The sequence below is a fragment of the Polypterus senegalus genome, chromosome 6 (assembly GCF_016835505.1).
Source record: "Polypterus senegalus isolate Bchr_013 chromosome 6, ASM1683550v1, whole genome shotgun sequence".
NCBI classification, from domain to species: domain Eukaryota; kingdom Metazoa; phylum Chordata; class Cladistia; order Polypteriformes; family Polypteridae; genus Polypterus; species Polypterus senegalus.
In genome coordinates, this window is record NC_053159.1 from 62,376,153 (window position 1) to 62,398,422 (window position 22,270).

Below are 22,270 nucleotides of genomic sequence, written 5' to 3' on the forward strand. Positions count from 1 at the left end.
TGGCCCTAGCAAAGAACCCTGTGGGGCACCACTCTTAACATCACCTAATTCTGATTCTGATAGGTTTCCTCAACACCATAACACACTGCTTCCTGAATCTGAACCAATTTTGCATCCATCAGCACACAACTCCATGAACTCCCACTTCTTTTAATTTGATGCCCACCCTTTCATGTGACGCCTTATCAAATAAATCTTTCTGAAAGATAAATAATATAATTTGCTTGACTTTACTATTACTGATGCATTTCACCTCCTTCTTGACTGTTCTTTTACTACTGAAATACTGAAAGAATCTATCTGGGTCATCTTTCACATTATCTGCTATATACCTCACTAAATGCCTTTTATCTTCCCTGATATCCTCCTTAATAGTTGCCCTCATGTTCTCATACGCCTTAAGAATCACATTGGAGTTATTAGTCTTATATGCCTTATAGGGCTGTTTTTTTCCTTTGCAGCTTATTTTCCAATTCTTTAACCTACTGCAAAGTTTTTTTTTACATTTCCTACTAATTCTAAATTTTTAAAGCTTTGAGCATTCCTATGAGCAAACTGGCTTCAATAATCTTGACATGGAAGAAATTTGGAACGTTTAGGATGCTTTCTAGAATTGGTCCTGTCAAACTAACTAAACTGGAAAGAAAAGCTTTGGTTAGAGAAGTGACCATGAACTCAGTGGTCACTCAAACAGAGCTTCAGAAGTCCTCTGCTGTGGTGGGAAAACATGTTGGAAGGACGACCATTTCAGCAGCACTTCATCATACATTTTTGGCAGAGTGGCTAGATGGCAGCCACTCTTGATTAAAAGGTATATTAAAGTTTAAAGAAATCTGAGAGCCCAAGGACAAAGATTCTCTGGTCTGATAATGCACAAATGTAACTCTTTGGGCAGAAACTCAAGCAGTTTGTCTGGCTAAGACCAGAAACTGGTCATCAACTGCCTAATACCATCCCAATGGTGAAGTGGGATAGTGGCAAAAACATGCCATTGGGAGTGCTTCTCAGTGGCAGAGACAGAGACACTGGGTCAGAATTGAGGGAAGGATGAATAAAGCCAAATACTGAGAGGTCCTTGAAGAAAACCTGCTCCAGAGTGCACAGTACTTCATACTGGAGTGATGGTTCACCATTCAGCACAACAATGATCTGCAGCATGCAGCCAAGACAATGGAATAGCTTCAGGACAAGTCTCTGACTGCCCTTGAATGGATCTGCTAGGAGGAATGGGATAAACTACCAAGATCCAGGTTTGCAAAGCTTGTAGTTAGCCAAGAAGGCTCAAAGCTGTAATTACTGCCGAAGAGATTTCTACAAAGTAATGATTTAAGTGTTTCAATATTTATCTAAATGAAGTATTTTAGGTTTTGATTTTCATAAGTCTCCAAACCTTTCTGAAGACATGTTTTCACTTTGTCATTATGGGTTATTGAGTGTAGATTGGTGAGTAAAAATGACAGATTTATCCATTTAAACTAAATCTACAACGCCATTAAATTTGTGACACAATTAAGTACGCTTAAAGTGAAGGGGTCTGTGTACCCTCTGAATCCACTCTGTTGTCTCCTTTTGTGGCTGTGTATGTTTACCTGCTTTCTTCAGTTTGTTAGTGTGCCCATTTTTGTGGGTTTAACTCTTTAATATCTATCTATGTAAACCACCAATTATAGTGCTGAAATATATTCATGCTAAGACTATTGCCTTTCTGGTTTTTGAAAGAAAAGTAGCTTTGATTGCCAATCATCCTCTCTGTTTCTTTAGATTTAGTCAGGAGGCAGAATGGTGGCCCTTGTTACAGTGCCACCTTGTAGTGCATCTCAGACACCCAAAACAATTCTTTGTATGTGTTTGTACAAGAGGGTAAACAGAAGACAAAAAGCAATTAGAGTGCAGGGCTTAGTGGAGGTTTTTGGTGCTGATGCTAAGTATCTCTTGATTCTTTAGGTCTGTTTAAACTTGTTCTAGAATGTGCCAAGGCTAAACAATTCATACATGTGTGTGCGTGTATGTATGCGGTTAGATGTGCAATAAAGTCTCCTGAAATATTTCATCCCAATTCTGAAGGAATTACAGTGTCGCCATCTCGCCTTTTTGCTTTCCTGGAAATTCCCACAAATGATTCCAAAGACAGCTTTCATGTGGGGTGAGTATAGAAGAACGTTTTCATTCTCAAGCTCAAGCCATATAGCTTCAAATAACATTTACATTTGTTGTGGATTAGGTCTGAATTTTATGTGTTTTAATTCTTATTTATGCTGCTCTGTAACTATAGTAAATTATTTTGTAAATTACACTGATCTCTGGTCATTTCTGCCATTGCATTATGCCAGATAACTATTGAGCTTCAGGCCAAGTTTGTAAATTCCTTAGGTACTATATGGATGTGATGTATAGCAATTCTACCATTTTACTGTTGTTATAAACCATAGAAAAATAATTTTTTGTATACCAGTTTATTTTCTGAATACAGTACAGTAAATCACAGATTAGGCAGAAACACTGTATCATAAACTGAGAACAGCACTGCTCTCTGTGGCACTGTCACTATAGGATTTTATCTCATTTTAATACTCACCTTATTAATTTCTAAAATACTCCTTTATTTTACGTTGGCAACATTATGGTGCACATTCCCTTCTCATGATGTGTAGTTTGACCATGGATTTGATTTCCAAGACAGTTAAACCTCCAATGAAGATTTACAAAAGGGATGAATTCCAAGATGAAAGGAGTGTAGTGGTTGTCTCAATAAGTTATCTAATTAGATAGATAGATAGATAGATAGATAGATAGATAGATAGATAGATAGATAGATAGATAGATAGATAGATAGATAGAGCTTTATATGTGTCTTTTAACACGAATGCAATGTGGTATGTCTTTTAGTATGGATGTAATGTAGTAAATGTATTCTCTAGCCGGTGATAATAAATGCGGCATAGCCTCTGGCTAATTGTTCATATTCTCTTTGTGTTCATTCCAGTCTGATTGTCTGCTGAATGTGTGCAAATAAGTATGGAGGCATATTATCCTACAGTATCTCTTGCAATGTCTGACTAGCATCATGACATGTTCTCCTTTTTCTTCTTCTTTTGGCTGCTCCCGTTAGGGGTCGCCACAGCGGATCATCTTCTTCCATATCTTTCTGTCCTCTACATCTTGTTCTGTCACACCCATCACCTGCATGTCCTCTCTCACCACATCCATAAACCTTCTATTAGGCCTTCCTCTTTTTCTCTTCCCTGGCAGCTCTATCCTTAGCATCCTTCTCCCAATATACTCAGCATCTCTCCTCTGCACATGTCCAAACCAACGCAATCTTGCCTCTCTGACTTTGTCTCCCAACCTTCCAACCTGAGCCGACCCTCTAATGTACTCATTTCTAATCCTATCCATCCTTGTCACACCTAGTGCAAATCTTAGCATCTTTAACTCTGCTACCTCCAGCTCTGTCTCCTGCTTTCTGGTCAGTGCCACCGTCTCCAACCCATGTAACATAGCTGGTCTCACTACCATCTTGTAGACCTTCCCTTTCACTCTTGCTGATATCTGTCTGTCACAAATCACTCCTGACACTCTTCTCCACCCATTCCACCCTGCCTGCACTCTCTTTTTCACCTCTCTTCCACAATCCCCAATACTCTGTACTGTTGATCCCAAGTATTTAAACTCATCCACCTTCGCCATCTCTACTCCTTGCATCCTCACCATTCCACTGACCTCCCTCTCATTTACAGACATGTATTCTGTCTTGTTCCTACTGACCTTCATTCCTGTCCTCTCTAGAGCATATCTCCACCTCTCCAGGGTCTCCTCAACCTGCTCCCTACTATCGCTAAAGATCATGTCATCAGCAAACATCATAGTCCACAGGGCAAAATATTTTCAGTACCAAAAATTCAAGGAAGAGACAAGATTGCAGTAAAATTACATTTAAGAAGAAATTAAATCAATAACTGAAGGTTTGTTGAGATTGCAATATGAGTGAAAGAGAAAATGAATGAATACTGCCAATTATGTTTGGCTCTCCGTATAGATAATGACATTTCTCAAATCCTTGTCTGAAGCTCAAGCAAAAAAACTTTCTTTATGTACTGTGTCACATGTAGCCAGTGATTTTTCTTCAGTTTTTAAATCCCTTCCTCTAATTTTGCTGTTTTATTTTACTGCATTGTGGTCTTGTTTGCTAAATAAAGTGGTATATCACATTACATGTTGTCAGTGACCACATATAAAGTAAAGATTCACATACATAACTAAGGTATAGATTATCATATGGCTTAGGAATTTCTATTCCTCTTGGAGCCCATTCTCCACTCTTCTGTTTGTCCAGCTTTTTCAGCCTCTACTACGTGGAGTACTTTTTGCACTGTAAATTCAGCATATGATCATTTTCATTTTCAACTGTTATATTTTTATTAACTCTACCATGGCTTTTTCTTTTGTTTTCTTTGTATAGCACCTTGTTATGGTATGTTCTGTGAAAGGTGCACAGGTAATAAATTGTTATTATTGTTGTATACTTGGCTGGCATATGTTTTCAGGATAACATACAAGTCCAATTAATTTACAGTATAATTGTTTTACATACATTTTCACAGTATTGCATCTGTTTGTGTTTCAAGATGTGGGTTTTCATTGTGCAAGATGTATAATCAATAAGTAAATGTGATTAGTACATCAAGGTGATTTATGCTATAATTTGTTAAGCAAACATAACCAATATAATTTTTGCTATATCTCAATATGTTATACATAGGTTTATCTTATATACATAGAAACTGACAGCATATCTGGTTACATTGGGGTTAAAAAAACAGTATGGAGTTTTAGTTCCTATTAGGCAAATGTGGTAAATAAATTTGTATGAAGTGATGCAAATGAGGAGCTGTAATATTCATGATTTAACATCTGAGTGCTTTCATCCTTTAACCTTTTTCCAATTCGAGCATCTTGAGCACAGCTGAAGAACCAAAAAGAAAACTCTGTGGCAGATGAGAAACATCCATATTATTATTGTGCCAGAGACTGACAAGGATGATAATGATATGGTCCTATTTGCTATGGCTATTTTTATGTTCCAAGTTAAATTATCTTGGATTAAAAAAAAAAATCAAGTATTGTGTCCTTCTGTACCTCTTTTTGAGGTATGTATGTGAGTGATATTTGGTGTAGTATTAGGTTTGAGATAATATAACCTTGTTTCTTGTATTTTCCTGTGCAACAGTACAGATAAAGGGTCTGGGGCATTTGAAGGTAAACCCTGTATATTAAAGAATGCAAAAGGCATGAAAAGAAATGCATGCTACTACGCAAATGTTGACTTTATGGTTCTTTCAAGATGTCCTGCTGGCAAGATGGCGTTGGTCCTCTCTAACAGGAATTCTGGGAGGATGGGGTGGGTCCAGATGGTCTGACCCCAGAAGTTACGTCAGAGTGGGAGTGTTGTCAATCTTCCTTTCTGCAGAGGGAAAGAGAGAAGAGAGAATTTTATTAGACAGTGCCTCCTAGTGTCTTAGTGGTAAATCACCTAAGCCTTTAGGTTGCTCCCCAAGCACACATGTGTGACAATATATTGTATATTCCTGAAATTCACTGAAGGATTTTGGCTTTTGCAGATCAGTATGCTATTTGGGTACACATCTTGTGCAAATATTACAGTACCCCATGTTTTCATGCAGTATGGCATTTGCAGATCAACAGATGATATCCAACTCTGCAGCAACAGCAGACAATGTAATTTGTCAGTCTTCACTAATGAAAGCATTCTTTACGTTAACTTGGGCTTGTTTGTTGATGATTGACCAGATCAAGCTTCATCAATTACACTTGTTCTTCCCACTTTAAACTTTCTGCCCATTCACAAACTTTTCAGTTTTCACTTCTATACTGAGCCAACATCCTCTAGTGAATTTAAGGAGGTTTCATTCTCACTGCACAAAGAAAAATCACTACAGTGTGTTGTTCAATAATGGTGCAATCCTGTAGCAGAGTGTCCATGTTCATTTAACCGTGGCTTCAGCTAAACTAACGGCAGATCACTGTGCTGTTTATGTCCGAACATAGCCATAAGCCATTGTGAACGTGCTGTATTGCATCAGTTTCTATCCTTTGCAGTTAACATGTAATTTTCAAATAGCTTTTACTTTTTCATAAACCTCTGTACTAACAGGGGATGCACCATCTCCCAAACCCAACACAGACAGACATCAGGGACAAGTCTAGCAATGTGCACATCTTTTATTCAGCATTTAGGGGGAGGCACTGCCCTGTGCATATCTGCTCCCCGCCGGTCTGTCTTTTATGGTGACGGCGTCTCAGCTGGGAAAGGGCCTCAGCCATCCGTCAGACCTCATATATACATACATAAAGTGTCTATGCACATATATATATTTTTCGCTGGTTCGCAGATTTCTGCGGACAATGGGTCTTTTAATTTAAGGTACATGCTTCCTCAGTTTGTTTGCCCAGTTGATTTCATACAAGGGACGCTATTGGCGGATGGCTTAGAAGCTACCCAATCAGAGCATGTATTACATATTAACTAAAACTCCTCAATGATATAATATATGCTTCCCGCGCGGTGCTTGATTGTTTGCTTTTCTCTCTCTCTCACCCTCTCTGACATTCTCTGCACCTGATGGAGGGGGTGTGAGCAGAGGAGCTGTTTGCACAGAGGCTGTTTGCTAAGAAGATACGGACGCTCCTCTAAAAAATGCCGCTTTATCGCGGTTCTTCGGCATACTTAAAAGCCCAAAAGCACGTATTGATTTTTTGATTGTTTGCTTTTCTGTCGGGCGCTCTCTCTCTCTGACATTCTCTGCTTCTGACATGCATTCTTTGAAGAGGAAGATATGTTTGCATTCTTTTAATTGTGAGAAAGAACTGTCATCTCTGTCTTGTCATGGAGCACAGTTTAAACTTTTGACTAAAGGGTGTTATTTCATGTCTAGAGGGCTCTAATAATGTTAACAGTGTGGGAAAGCTTATAAGGGCTTAAAATATATAAAAATAACCATACAAACATATGGTTTCTACTTCGTGGATTTTCATCTGTCGCGAGGGGTTCTGGAATGCAACCCCCGCGATCGAGGAGGGATTACTGTATATATACTAGCAAAATACCCGCGCTTCGCAGCGGAGAAGTAGTGTGTTAAAGAAGTAATGAAAAAGAAAAGGAAACATTTTAATAATAACGTAACATGATTGACAATGTAATTGTGTTGTCATTGTCATGAGTGTTGCTTGCATATATATATATATATATATATATATACACACACACACATATAAACATATATATACACATCATATATATATATATATATATATATATATATACACTGCTCATAAAAATTAAAGGAACACTTTGAAAACACAGATCTCAATGGGAAAAAATCCTGCTGGCTATCTCTACTGATATGGACTGGCATGGTAATGTGTTAGGAATGAAAGGAAGCCACATCATTTAATGGAAATGAAAATGATCAACCCACAGAGGGCTGAATTCAAAGACACCCTGCGAATCAAAGTGAAAAAATGATGGGGCAGGCTGGTCCATTTTGCCAAAATTTCATTGCAGTAATGGCCCCCACATGTTTGTATGCATGCTTGACAATGTTTTAGGGCATGAACCTAATGAGACGACGGATGGTGTCCTGGGGGATCTCCTCTTAGATCTGGACCAGAGCATCACTGAGCTCCTGGACAGTCTGAGGTGCTACCTGGCAGCATCGCATAGACCAAAACATAATGTCCAGAGGTGTTCTATTGGATTGAGGTCAGGTGAGTGTGGGGGCCAGTCAATGGTATCAATTCCTTCATCCTCCAGGAACTGCTGCATACTCTCACCACATGAGGCCGGGCATTGTTGTGCACTAGGAGGAACCCAGGACCCACTGCACCAGCATAGGGTCTGACAATGGGTCCTAGGATTTCATCCCAATACCTAATGGCAGTCAAGGTGCCGTTGTCTAGCCTGTAGGGGTCTGTGCATCCCTCCATGGATATGCCTCCCCAGACCATCACTGACCCACCACCAAACCGGTCATGCTGAATGATGTTACAGGCAGCATAATGTTCTCCACGGCTTCTCCAGACCCTTTCATGTCTGTCACATGTGCTCAGGGTGAACCTGCTCTCATTTGTGAAAAGCACAGGGCACCAGTGGTGGACCTGCCATTTCTGGTATTCTATGGCAAATGCCAATCGAGCTCCACGGTGTCAGGCAGTGAGCACAGGGTCCACAAGAGGATGTTGGGCCCTCAGGCCATCCTCATGAAGTCTGTTTCTGATTGTTTGGTCAGAGACATTGACACCAGTGGCCTGCTGGAGGTCATTCTGTAGGGCTCTGGCAGTGCTCATCCTGTTTCTCCTTGCCCAAAGGAGCAGATACCGGTCCTGCTGATGGGTTAAGGACCGTCTACGGCCCTGTCTAGCTCTCCTAGAGTAACTGCCTGTCTCCTGGAATCTCCTCCATGCCCTTGAAGTGTGCTGAGAGACACAGCAAACCTTCTGGCAATGGCATGTATTGATGTGCCATCCTGGAGAAGTTGGACTACCTGTGCCACCTCTGTAGGGTCCAGGTATCACTTCCTGCTACAGTACTGACACTGACCATAGCCAAATGCAAAATTAGTGAAAAAACATTCGGAAAAAGATGAGGAGGGAAAATGTCAGTGGCTTCTACCTGTTAAACCATTCCTGTTTTGGGGGTCGTCTCATTGTTGCCCCTCTAGTGCCCCTGTTGTTCATTTCATTAACACCAAAGCAGCTGATAACTGATTAATAACTCCCTCTGCTACTTAACTGACCAGATCAATAGCCCAGAAGTTTTATTGACTTGATGCTATACTCTGATTAAAAAGTGTTCCTTTAATTTTTTGAGCAGTATATATATATATATATATATATATATATATATATATATATATATATATATATATATATATATATATATATATATATATATATATATATATATATATATATATATATATATATATATATATATGTATACACACAGGGCTGCTGGCCAAATGGGTGCCCTAAGCAGAAATTTACTTTTTGCCCCTCCCCAAATATTACGAAGTAAAAATAAAATAATAAAAAACACCTACTATAGGGGCCAAAATAGAACTTTATTCAAATAAAAGTAAATACATAAATAAATTGTATCATTTATAAATTACAATTGTAGCTCTACAGCAAAAAATACAAACTAAAATTACACTTTAAATAAAACATTTATAATAAATAAAATAAACAATAATAAACTGAAATAAAATCAACACTGTCATCTGCTGGAGCTTTCCAAAGTATAAAATTTACAAAGGCACACTTCTGCTTTTTCTTGAGGCAAAGTCGTAAATGAGCTCTTCATATGATAAAGCCTTTGCTAATTCAGAGTTGATGCTGACAATTGCCAGACCACTCATGCGCTCTTGTGCCATAGATGAGCGCAAGTACATTTTGATGAGCTTCATTTTAGAAAAACTTTTTTTTCCTTTCATTTCTTGGCGCCGGACTGTTGATGTCTCTTTCCAGGAGCAGGCATATTGTTCGATTATTATCATTTTTGGCCAAATAGGCAGCCGTAACAGAGGTGAGGGAGCGAGCGTCATCACATGTGCTTAGCCTACTCTGCGTTCACCATAAAATGCAATATATATACGTTTATATTTTTGTTTATTTGTATATGTATATTATTAATATTAATTTATTATTATAATATATAAAAATGATTTTTTTGAGCAGCTGGGGTGGTGCCCCCCTGGGAGACTGCGTACTCTGCGTATGGGGAGCGGCGGTACTGTTGATGTACCAGGAAATCATGCATTGACAAAAGTTCCCCTTTGCTTGGAATTGAAAGTGTGATTAAATGCGTTATTTTTTTAACGCGTTATGGAGTACATGCATCAAAGCTTCTCAGCTGTGCTTGTGCTAAGAAAAGGAAACATTTTAAAAATAACGTAACATGATTCTGCGTTAACTGCATATTTTTTCATACGTCTCAAACCAAGGAGATGCGAGGGTAAAATGAATCAGGAAGTACGCATACAAACTCAGTGCATCCCCTCTCGGGAATCAAACCGCGGATGTCGGCGCTAGAGGCGATGCCTCTACAATTACGCCACGGCGTGTGGCTTGTCTATTTGAGAGTATGTAGATCGGGATATATATACAGTATACATATATATATACCCGCGTATCGCAGCGGAGAAGTAGTGTGTTAAAGAAGTTATGAAAAAGAAAAGGGAACATTTTAAAAATAACGTAACATGATTGTCAATATACAGTAATTGTTTTGTGAGTGTTATTTATGGAGGAATATTTCGGACAAAATGAAATAAATAAATAAATGCGTAAATAAATAAAAGTACTATGAAATGTGAGCATAAATAAATAAATGTGTCATGAAATGACAGCCTTAATAAATAAATATATCATGAAATGAGAGCATAAATAAATAAATGTGTCACGAAATATGTTTTTCGTTGCTTATTTATTTATTTCATTTATCGTAACATTCCTGCAAACCGTCATGAAATACGGCTTGAAATAAAACTGTCAGTTTCACTCATCAAAGTTGAGAGGGTGGGCTCTAACACGCCCTCTAGTTACTGATTGGTGAATCGATAGCACAAGAATTAATTAGAAAAATGCTTACTACTGCCGATTAAATGGATTCTGCGAAGATATTACGTATTTCAGAGAGAATTGAAGATTTATCGGAAGAAATTACAATGTTGGCGGCCCTTTTAGAACTGAGTATTTGACCCTTGTTTTACGAGTAGAAAGTCAGTTGCATATTCGCTGCTACTTTTTCAAACAACTGTACAGCTCTGATCAGTGGTAAAGTTGTTCAGTTCAAAATATTAGGTGGAGCTGCTTTGGGCATTCCATGTCAAAGTACCTAAACTAATACAGCCGTTGCAGCTTACCGTATATCAAACTGGCTCATTCGTCTTGTGATCGTCTTCTCTGATACATCATATAGATCTGCAATCTGTTGTACTTTTAAACCGCATAACAGAAGGTGTTCTATTGACTCAGCTGGAATGTCAAAGGATGGACGTCCAGAGCAGGGTACTGCATCACCTGAACTGGAGTGTAGTAGAGTCTGTTCCACCTGTTCTTCGATAATTTCAAAAACAGTTTCATCTATATCGGAGTCTAAAAGGGCCGCCAACATTGTAATTTCTTCCGATAAATCTTCAATTCTCTCTCTGAAATACGTAATATCTTTGGCAGAATCCATTTCATCGGCAGTAGTAAGCATTTTTCTAATTAATTCTTGTGCTATCGATTCACCAATCAGTAACTAGAGGGCGTGTTAGAGCCCACCCTCTCAACTTTGACGAGTGAAAGTGACAGTTTTATTTCAAGCCGTATTTCATGACGGTTTGCAGGAATATTACGGACAAAATGAAATAAATAAATAAGCAACGAAAAACATATTTCGTGACACATTTATTTATTTATGCTCACATTTCACAGTACTTTTATTTATTTACGCATTTATTTATTTATTTAATTTTGTCCGAAATATTCCTCCATAGTTATTGAGTGTTGCTGTCATCAAGGATTTGATTATCATTATTTCTTTCAATCAGGTTCGTATTTGTAGGATGTGTTGTGTTCAAGTTACATTCCATGTTTGTCAATCATTGTAAAGATAACAGGTTTCATTCATCGATTCGTTTCTTACTGCATCAATAAACAGCTCGTCTTCTTCTTTATCTGAGACCTGACACACTGCATGCACGGGTTTTTTTTTTACACTGTCTTCCTTTAGTGGGACATTGACTTTTTCCACCGTGTGCTTTGTTTCCGCAGTAGCTGCACTTATGAATAAGCTTGTATGTATCAGACGCTTCATATTTTTTTGCTGCCTTCTCAATTGTGTAATTCGGTTTTTGTTCGGCACTCTTTGGAACTGTTGCTTTTTGTCTGCGCACTGCGTCAGTTCACGTGAGCCGCTCAGTGTACATGCATCGAAGTTTCCCAGCTGTGCTGGTGCTATGTCGTGCTATGTCCACGGCTGTATTTAATGTTTGCTAAGACCCGGCACTTAAAACTTTCTCTTGCAGTTTCGCTGAGTTTGTGCCAAACACCACCCTGACCATCTCATCTTCCTCTGCATAAGCACAGTCCTTCACCTGTGAATATTTAGTGGCAGTGTTTCTATTGGATTGCCGCTGATGGACGGCCTTATATGGGCAGGCACTAAATTACAAACGCCAGCGGCAGCCTGTCTATGAACTTAATTTAAACTTTAGGTTTAAACTTTAGGTGCTTTGTTTCCGAAGTAGCAGCATTCAAATAATATGGTTGTATATGTCACTCGCTCGCTTCTTATTGTTTCGCTGCCTTCTCAATTATATAATGCATGTTTTCTTCAGCGCTTTTTGGAGCTCTTCCTGGTTTTCTACATACTGCGTGATTACGTGCGAGGCTTGATGATGTCACACGAAACTCCGCCCCACACGGCTTTCGAGCTCAACTCCATTACAGGAAATGGAGAAAAATAGCTTCCAGTTATGACCATTACGCGTAGAATTTCAAAATGAAACCTGCCCAACTTTTGTAAGGAAGCTGTAAGGAATGAACCTGCCAAATTTCAGTCTTCTACCTACACGGGAAGTTGGAGAATTAGTGATGAGTCAGTGAGTCAGTCAGTGAGTGAGTGAGTGAGTGAGTGAGGGCTTTGCCTTTTATTAGTATATATATATATATATAGTGGTGGGCTGGAGCCCTGCCTGGGGTTTGTTTCCTGTCTTGCACCCTGCGTTGGCTAGGATTGGCTCCAGCAGACCCCAGTGACCCTGTAGTTAGGATATAGTGGAATCCTGGACACAGACTAGACACTGAGACAGCCAGAAGTCCAATAAACACACACACGTTTATTTTCTTTTTTGTTTTACAGCACCACACAATGCTCAAACTCACAATGCTCAGGCCTTCCTTTCTCCTTTTCTTTCTCTTCTGTTCTCTTTACTGCTGCCCTTACTCCTCCACTCACAAGCTCCATCCCCTGCCTTCCAACTCCGGCTCCCAGAATGGAGTGAGGTGTCAGCTTTTATATTGCACCCGGATGTGCTCCAGGTGTGCCCTGATGAACTTCCTGCAGCATTTCCTGGTATGGCAGAAGTGCTGTATGGGCACCCGGAAATGCTTCAGATGCATTTGGTTCCTCTTCCGGCAGCACCTCCTGGTGTGGGGGAAGTGCTGCCATCCAGGGCTCCGGGATCGTCCAAGTGCTCTGTTGCGGTGGCTATGGACCCTAACATGGTTGAGCTTCCAATCTCCCAATCCATGGCCCTGATGTAATCCTGGCATCCCGGTGGGGCAAAGTCCCCGGTTGTTTGCCACTATAGATATATATAGTATGTATGTGTGTGTGTGTATGTGTGTGTGCGTGTATAAATATTCTATGCAGACGCAGGTTAGCACATTTGCTGAGTTGCACAATGATGCAAGGACAGTAATTAACCCATCATCTTTGTGGATCAAAGTCCAGTGCCTTAGATAAAGTTCCATATTCCAACCTGTTTTAAAGTCAAATTTCATTGGCTGCTGCACCACATTAAAGTAAAAATTGATTCTACTGGAGTAGATCTTCATTGCTGCATTAATTCTCATCAAACCTTGTATAGTTTAGTCACTTCATTTAGATCTTTCAACCTTGTGCTTCCCGGTGAAATAGAAGAAATAGCTATTAAACCTGTTGAACTGAAGGAATCTATGATTACTTCTATTCAAAGCAAAGTAGTGACATCTCTAGTCCACACTTGTAACAGGTTCACTTTTTAGCTTTCTTACAATATTAATGTTCAGGAAATTTTATCATTCATTAATTACCAGTAAGTATTTCAAACTAATTGCATACAGTATATACAATCTTCTGCGGTGGGCTGGCGCCCTGCCTGGGGTTTGTTTCCTGCCTTGCTCCCTGTGTTGGCTGGGATTGGCTCCAGTGACCCTGCAATTAGGATATAGTGGGTTGGATAATGGATGGATGGATGGATATACACTTGTTATTGTTTTATTTTTCCTTTGATTTAATTTTGAAATGGGTTCTACTAAAGTAGTCAACATCATACATTTGTTAATGCCTGATTTATACTTAAAGAGCTTGTGTCATGTACTCCACGTTGTTAAATAGCTTAACTGTAGATTAACATGATTTTTGCAGTCTACTTGCATGGGTCAATATATCCAACATGATGCAATAACTCACTTATAAACCTGCACTATAAGGTGAAGTAAAATTTTGTTTTTTAAAAGTAATACCTGTATTGGTCTCTTTTGACTGTAATCACTGACTGTTGAAATTAATGCGCAACTTGTTTAGGATATTATACCAGTGACACACAGCTTTGATGGTAATATCCCTATAAACAATTTAATTTAAATATAACTTACTATTAACTTCACAGTTCTTTAGGAACAAGGTATGGGGTGGGGAGGATCTATTTTATCTGCGTATTATTTACAGTTAGCACCTTGCTAACTTGCCCATATATGGGGGCCTTCTTGTGTCTATCTTCTTTATTTTCTCAATTCTGTCATCTTTGATCCTCACTCATTTTTGATTTTTCTGCAATACAAGGCTGGAAGCCAATGTTTGCTCAGTGCGGGCCTTCCTTAAAGTGTGTTTCTACAAGTGCATACCTGCACTGGTGTTGTTGTCTAGGTTAAGGCATGCCATAATTAGTCCAACATGTTAGTTTTTTTTTTTCCTGGGTGCCCCATCACAGCTGGGAGGTGAATCAGTCTTTCAGATTTGTTTAGTGCTATTAAGTAAGGCTGAATAAACATTTAGCAAAAATAGACAATAATAACAGAAGGGAACAAGCTCAGATCAGGTGCTGATGTCATTGTAGCGTAGCTTTTCGTAATTCTAGTTTTATTGTACCCATCTTCCGTAGAAGTCTCTCTTAAGTCTATTCTTTATTAAAATCTGAACATTTTTCCTCGTGTGGGAAATACATACTGTAGCAAGCCTGGACAATGTACTACGTGAAAAAGAAGGTAACATAATTTGCCTTTGCATTTTAAGCATTTGATTTGCACTCTTTAGTAGCATTAATCTTTGTTATTGTAAGCTGTGCAAAGTGTAATTTACATTATGTGTGTGATAAATATGCTTAATAATTTTGTTAATGAATGGTTGTATGGTAGAGTTCACCTTCTGTCTAATTTGTATGTTTTTTGGAATTTATGTTACAGAACTGAAATCTTAAAATCAAATTTTAACTGTATCAGTTTTCCATTAATATTTTTTTTCTGAGTGGGAGTTGCTATGTTTGTGTTGTATCTGTTGTATAACATTCATTGTACTAGTGCTTGTCAGTATCAATATATGAATTGATAAATCATAACTTTAGGTATCAAATACCATCCAACAACAATTTGTTCCTTCAATTTTGCAGCCTGTTTTACTTTTTCAGATGGTTCCATTTGTTTTCCTTTTGTATAATTTCTTTTTTGCTACATCTCACTCTCTAATGCCTTTTGTGTTGTACCTCAAAGGTTCTAAGAAAAAATACTGACTTTGTAGGAGAAGCATTTATTCAAGTGACTAGGACTTATTTGAAAATGCATCATGTTGTCTGTGTGAAGGTGGCCTGTTTTGCATATGTCTGCATAATTTTTTCTCCACATACTCAGATCTTTCTCATATGCTTTCTGTGTTAAGTTAATTAGCGATTTTAAGCTGACCTTTATGTGGATGTAAGTATAATGAATTGACTCTCCATCCAGACACGGTTAATGCCCTTTGCCCAATCTTGAAAAGACCCAGTGACTTAAAGTGGGTGTGGGAATATAATGTTTGGCTTTATAGCAATAGAAGCTCTTAAACACTATACTTCAGCTTAATTGTATAGCCTCTTTTAACAGTCAGAATGTAAGACTGCCCTCTGTGCTGCATTTCAGTGTTGAATATTTTTTGTTTTTGGTAGTTTATATGTAATCTGTATTGAAACCATCCACTCTTCCATTTCCTAACTCTGATTTTTCCCGTACAGTATAGTGAGTGTCAGGAATTCATTCTTTATAGAGCAGGAGTCCATCACAGGGCATAAACACACACATACCCATATTGACATTCCCCTATACTTACTTATATCACAGCAATTTATTTTAAGATATGTAACAAAGCAAAATTACCTAGAGAAAACCTATGGAACCTTGGAAAGAAAATGCAAACTTAGAACTACCAGGAAACTAACTAGACAATATTACGGAACAGTTACGTCTCCAGACTGACTCCAATAGTGGGTCTTACGTATTCTTTTACATATGAACAGATCACTAATATTATACAAGTAGAACATTTCTAGGTTTGTGGATCCAATTGCTAAAGACTTTGCATCTTGTAAATGCTGTTTTTATCCTTGGAACAGACTGCTTGTATCTTGTGATTTTAATTTATACTTTGGACTATAGTCATTGATAAGTTCTGCACAAAAAACTGGTGAATATCCTGCTTTTATTTGTTTTCCTTGCTGTCATATTTTGAATTATCTATAGAGTCATAATCAAATGACTTTATCAGCCTGATGATAAAACTCCAAAATAATTAATTCCGCTTCAAAGCACAGAATTAACTAAATTTTCTATATCCTGCATATTAGAAAGCTGCCTTATATTTCCATTATTTATACACAGGATTAGGCAGGTCTTAGTTAAGAAATGTGATGACTAGAAATTAAGTGTTAAAGACCTTTATTATAGATAAACCCTACCAAATAAAAGATAGTAACTTAAGTGATCATATTCTCAAAAGAATATACAATACTTTTTTAATTAATGTGGTATTTTCTGTTAGAAATTTTCATAGTAAGTTTGTTTGCTCTGCACTCACTATTAACGTTGATAGTCTATAGCCTCAGTATTTCTGCAGAAAATGTATGTTTACTTCAGTATTGATCTCTTTTTGTTTTCTGCTCTGTATTTGGTCAATTTGCTTGGGCCTGTTATTTCTTCTGGTTTTGATGAGTTCTCTTTTCTACCTGTCTGTGGAATACATAGTCTGTTGCATGTTTGAATTGTGCTATATTTTTAGGTTTCTTTTTAAAATTTTCTTTCCATTTAGTGTTAGTTTATGTTTATTTTACATTTATGTTTCCTCTCACGTTTTGTGTATCAGATTTTATTTTTGCCTAGTAGTCTGTTTATTTAGGACCAGTCATCATGTGTTTTCATGTCATGGTCTGACTACTAAGATACATTACCGGTTCTTGCACCTTTTCCAGGATAATTTCCATCATTCCTTTCTAAAGTCTCTAAGGAAGAAAGGCCATTAATGAAAAGTCTGTAAGTGATACCCTCTCAGCAAACCACCATGATAGCACTCCACAAATATCTGCAATTGAGTTTAACAAAGCCTGTTGTTGGACTGCTAAGTCAAGTGTAAACATTTTGGCTTCAGGGTTATTTAATCCGAGTCTTAACAGACAATGTACCTATATAAGTGCAGTTTTCCCATCCTACAAGTAGAAAATTGTCCTTGATAAAACTATTATATATCCATCTGCAGATTAATTTGGTAAAACCTGAAAATACTGACAGTCATTTATTTTAAATTTTTAATTCTGCCTCTTGTTCACAGTGAGTCATTCATGGTTTTGTGAAACAGGTTTGACCATTTATTAGTATGTGCCAAATGCACATAACAAAAGTGGTTAAACATAAGATTTTTTTCATAATAATTTTTTACTTTATTCTCCATTTTTTTGTTGAAGAACTTGCAAAATATAAATGACACTATAAATGATTGTTGTTGTATACGATCAAACGCTAAAACATTATTCGCTACTACTATTGCAGATAACTTCTATGACAAAAACTTACTCCTGACTGAATATTTGTACCCAAATAGTTTATAATTTTATTTTATTTGGTTAACAGGAAAGTAAGATGAGCCAGAGTATCCAAATGAGGTCAAAAAGATAATTCAAGATGTTTAGTTTAATAAGTGGTAGGATAAATTGATGTATGGATGGAAACAGAAGGCCAGCTTCTTTCTAGGTTCAGTCATATTCAGAACAAAAATTTGTCTTCATTGAAAGCTGATGAATAAATTCAGTCTAGCTACTTTTTAATTAGGCCAGTAATTTTATGAGAAAAGCACTGAAAATACCACTTCACTCAATGCTATCAAGCTTAGATTTAAAAGTATCTTTAAAACTGCACTGGAAACACATCCCAGGCAAATCTCTTTCAAATCCAATTAAGGAGTAAATGCAAGAGGAAACTAATAATTGGGTAGATACATTTTGGTTACACTAACAATTTCAGCAATTGAGAAGACAAGGAGAGGCCTAACATTTCCAATCATACAGTCCATATGAATGGTAGCTAACAAAATAGAAGAAATATTAATAAACACAAGAAGTAAGTGTAGAAGAAAATCTATTTATGATTAAAGGTTTAATATCATAAATTATGATAGGAGTTTTTCTGGCACAAGCTCTTCACCCCAAGGCAACAAAATATTGAAAAAAATGCAAAACTTCAACAATCAAACTTCCATTCATGAACCCATTTCACTATACAGTTATTACAATTACAATATAAAACAAGAAGTGAAAAATGAATGGCACCTTAATTAATAAAATATAGGGAGGGAATACACAAAATTGAATGAATCAGAGCACAAAAGAACTGTGCAAATAACAAACTTTCTGTCCATCTAGACCTACCTTCACAGGCTTAAACCTATGTCTGTTAGCTGGGACGACTCCCCACCACAGCACAGCCAGGAAACACTCCCTATTTCACTTCAAGGCTCTCTCTTTCTGTGTCTCTTTCTTTTCTCTTACTTTTTTACTAGCTGAGCATTCTGCTACTGCCTTCAGAACTCTGTATTATGTAGTCCGCTTGCAGTTACATGACTTTATACCTTCTCCTGGGTCAGTTTCAGGCCAAGCCCAAAAATCACAGCTTTCCATTTGCTTCACAGACACCTAACTATCAATATCTTTGAAGGCTTCTTGCGTCCATACACTTCTGAGCATTCCGTTAGCCTTGACTTGTGTTTCCTAGGTAGCACCCAGAACTACCTGCACTATCTAAGGAATAGGACAGTCTCATATATTCTCTTTTGTAACAACCAGGAGGTGCTGCCAACTCTATTGTCCCATCCTTATCCTTGCTGTATCAGCTAAGGAGGCAATCACTGAGAATTAGGTGGTTCTCTCCTGCCTACTGCCCTTCAAGGTTATATAGCATACATAAAGAGTATACCTCCTCATGGAAACCTCCATGTTTCTATAACTGCCATTTTCAGGACCTTGTCTACTGCCAATATGGATCTCACTCTCTCTCCCTTTCCTGGAGGCTATTTGTTTGACTTTGCCCTGCCAAGCCTTATTTCCATCCTTGTGGTACCCATGATCCTAATAGCCATTTGCAGGTAGCATCCTTTTTACACAGTTATAAGACAAACTGGAGCTAAAGATGGACTGTTAGGGCAATTGTCTTCCAAACTTTTAATAAGTTAGGTCATTCGAAAACTAATTGAAAATTGAAATTATTTGGTAAACAGTTTTAGAAGTATGATTTAGTTTCAGATTATTGCAAATACAGAAAAATGGAAGTTTACAAATCAAGTATAATCTATATCATGAGGAAATCCAAATCAAAAATATGATAAATATATATAAAATGTGTAATCAATATTTATAACATATTGTTCTCAAACCTGCTTAATCCATTTCAAGGTCATGATAGTATTTTTAGATGGCATTCTGGCTACACTGGACTCAAGATAGGAAACCATTTTGCACAGGGTGACAGTCATTAGCGCTTCAACAATGTTAGTATTAAAGCATCTTAAAATAAATAAAATTCTTAAGTTATTGAAAGGAAATTAATTTGCAGTCAAAGTAATTGTTGAAGTTTCTTAAATCAGAGTTATACACATTTGCAATCAATTCACTCTGTAGCACTCTATTAAACAAGTATTCAAATTAACTAATATGTTATTCAGCAAGCAACGAAATGTACAAAATACTCAAACTAAAGTTAACCTGAAAGAATTAAGCATAGTGGGCATTGCCCATATTAGTTTATTATTAGCAAGCAATATAGATAAAAGTAATAAAGATTATCAGGAAAAAATGTTAAAAAAATAACAATAACAAATAAAAATTGTTAACTGAATTTAGTATTAAATAATTGTAAATTTTAGCTAGTTTCAAATATGAGATTAATGTGATCAGTGGACATTTTCCAGCAATCTATTATTTTTTTTTCTGGTTACTAAAATGAAAAATCTAAAAATAAAAGCCTATAATGTTTGTTTGGTGTTTATTTGGTATGCTTGTGTTTTTCAAAGGTCTGGACTTATTCAGTTTTCTGGGTATTATTCCAAATGAAATGTTTTAAATAGCTGTCTATTGTGCAGTTGTACTTTCAGGTTAGTTTAACTTTATTTTAAAACTGTCAATAAAGAAAGTCAGACATTTTCAAGTGAAAACTTCTGAGAACTTAGTTCTGATAGCTTAAATGAAAATCAAAAAAGTGTTGAAGTACATGCTTTTAACCTATAGTTTACAGAAGCAGCAGAAGCACCACCCTCTCTACACCATTTGCAAGTGATACGCCTTTAAGTGTAACTTGTAATCAGAAACCCTTTAGGTGAGTGTATATCTTCTAGTTTCTTACCTGTCTCTTCTCTTCTCTCCTCCCCCTGTCCCTAACTTCTTTCAGTCCCAGTACAACCTGCTAAGCAGCAGCATGGATCAAAATCTCAGCAGTAGAGCGGCATCCACCAGCCCATACAGTTCTGAGCATACTTCTAATGTCCCAACGCCGTCTTCCTACTCACAGCCTAACTCTACTTTTGATGCAATGTCACCTGCTCCTGCCATCCCATCCAATACGGACTATCCGGGTCCGCATAACTTTGAAGTCACTTTCCAGCAATCCAGTACCGCAAAGTCTGCCACCTGGACGGTGAGTCCTACTTCATTTACCTTCTGTGAAAAACAGTTGCATGTTCTTTCTCGTTTAGGGAGAATGGTGCCCTGTCTTAAAAAAAAAAAAAAAACTCAAAAGCAGAATTTGTATTAAGTCTGACCCTCTCCGCACAATCAAAGTGCTGTTTAGTTTTGAGGTGCTTTATTTTAATATGCTATATATTATTTCCCTAGTATGTGTAACTTCTGCAAATAGACTTTTTTTTTTTTAAATATTTATTTTGACTGTACATTCATTCAGACTACTTACCATGTTTGCTAAATGATTTATCACTCCTTTTCTTTGACATCTGTAAAATCTTTCCCCTACCTGCTTAATCAGCTATTATCAATAGTTATGTTTATATGTTTTATTTGTCTGTTGACAAATACCTTTCAGATCATTTCTTTAATGTCTTCTTCTTCTTCTTATTTCACGAGTCTAGAACTCTCATTCAACTGCTGGTATTACTGCCACTCCTAAAAAGGTTAATTGTCATGTATGTCATCATCTGATGTGTAATTTATAGTTAGCTAAATGAGTAAATGTCTACAACCTCTTGGGACTCAAAAGACTGCAACTACACTAGTATGTAATGGGGAATTCAGACCAAAAGATGCATTTAATTGACATCATCACATACTATATATGTGGGTATCAATCCTCATTTTATAACACAACATCCTTTTTTTGTATATTTCTTCAATATTTGCTGTCAGTTGTGTTTTTCAAAACTTGTCATATTCTCACGTTTTATGTGGCTTTTGTTCAAAGTTAGGATTAGGCACCTACCATCCTATATATTGAAAAGTTGGTTTAGAATATGTCTTACATGTGTAATATTTGAATTTTAAAAATAGAACAACATATAACATATCCCTCTTTAGGTTTTTATATTGCTGTCAAACTAAACAAGCAAGCATTATATGAAATCAAATAAAAACAAAAGTACTAAAACTAAAATCCATCACACAGTTCAGGAACAGTGAAAAGAGGAAAAGAAATTTCTAAATTATACATCTTTAAAATTATATACTCACTTATGTAAATCTTGTTGTTTATATCAGGATTTAATTTTGTAAACACGTAGGCACAACATACACATTAAATAATTGCACCTAATTTTATGTTTCTGGCATTAAAATAAAATAATTAAATCATTAGCATCTCAGTTGGGTTGGGCCACATCCTTATTTTTCTTCTTCAAATGGCTAATCTATGTTACCTCTTTTTTTTTACCTTTTTTCATCTTCATGCCTTGCTTAGTAAGAAGTAAACAAAAGCCTGTGCTAAAAGA

General features: G+C 37.1%; 2 protein-coding genes across 9 annotated transcripts in view; one reads left to right on the forward strand and one right to left on the reverse strand.

Moving 5' to 3' along the window:
- The window catches only part of tp73 (tumor protein p73), a 162,789-nt gene that overhangs the window by 71,423 nt on the left and 69,096 nt on the right, over window positions 1-22,270 (forward strand). For 5 of the 8 annotated variants that reach the window (XM_039756101.1, XM_039756104.1, XM_039756102.1 and 2 more), the window contains one exon: window positions 20,725-20,970. In XM_039756101.1, the coding sequence (XP_039612035.1) occupies window positions 20,725-20,970 (246 nt within the window). Of the gene's footprint in view, window positions 1-2,067; window positions 2,144-14,782; window positions 15,037-20,724; window positions 20,971-22,270 lie in introns of those variants that run through there. The other 3 variants (XM_039756107.1, XM_039756106.1, XM_039756108.1) reach the window with 3 other exon arrangements.
- The window catches only part of LOC120531075 (myo-inositol 2-dehydrogenase-like), a 128,823-nt gene continuing 111,986 nt past the window's right edge, over window positions 5,434-22,270 (reverse strand). Inside the window, exon 10 of the mRNA XM_039756113.1 lies at window positions 5,434-5,461. Within this exon, the coding sequence (XP_039612047.1) occupies window positions 5,449-5,461 (13 nt within the window). The 3' untranslated portion in view covers window positions 5,434-5,448. The remainder of the gene's footprint in view (window positions 5,462-22,270) is intronic.